Below are 342 nucleotides of genomic sequence, written 5' to 3'. Positions count from 1 at the left end.
CTGATGGGTCTTCCTCCCTTCGGCTGCCTTTCAGGTGCCCGAGGTGGTGCTCAGCCACCACCATGAAGCCAGAGACCAGTGCGCAGCCAGGGGCCACCGCGCAGCCAGGGGCCACCACACAGCCAACGGTAAGCTCAGTGCCACCGGGCTGCACCTCGAGTGCAGAGTCCGAGGACCCCCAAAAGGAGGGTAGTGCAATATTTGGAACCGATTACTTGACTAATTTGAAGCATTTATGTGGTAGCCAAGCATGGGAACGAAGGTGGGTGGGGACAGAGGAAAAGTGAGGGACAGAAAATATGCCTAACTGTGGGGTTTTCATTGTGTGTGTGTGTGTGTGTG

General features: G+C 56.4%; 1 protein-coding gene across 1 annotated transcript in view; it reads left to right on the top strand.

The window, feature by feature from the left end:
• Positions 1–34: 34 nt before the first annotated feature.
• Positions 35–342, top strand: part of LOC111734436 — a gene marked incomplete at both ends in the record, with an annotated part of 11,820 nt that continues 11,512 nt past the window's right edge. Inside the window, one exon of the mRNA XM_023526596.1 lies at positions 35–128. Coding sequence (XP_023382364.1) covers positions 35–128 — 94 coding nt within the window. The remainder of the gene's footprint in view (positions 129–342) is intronic.

The sequence above is a fragment of the Pteropus vampyrus genome, unplaced genomic scaffold, assembly GCF_000151845.1.
Source record: "Pteropus vampyrus isolate Shadow unplaced genomic scaffold, Pvam_2.0 Scaffold1246, whole genome shotgun sequence".
NCBI lineage: Eukaryota > Metazoa > Chordata > Mammalia > Chiroptera > Pteropodidae > Pteropus > Pteropus vampyrus.
The sequence above is the reverse complement of the archived record's forward strand: the minus strand, read 5'-3'. Positions and strand labels throughout refer to the sequence as shown.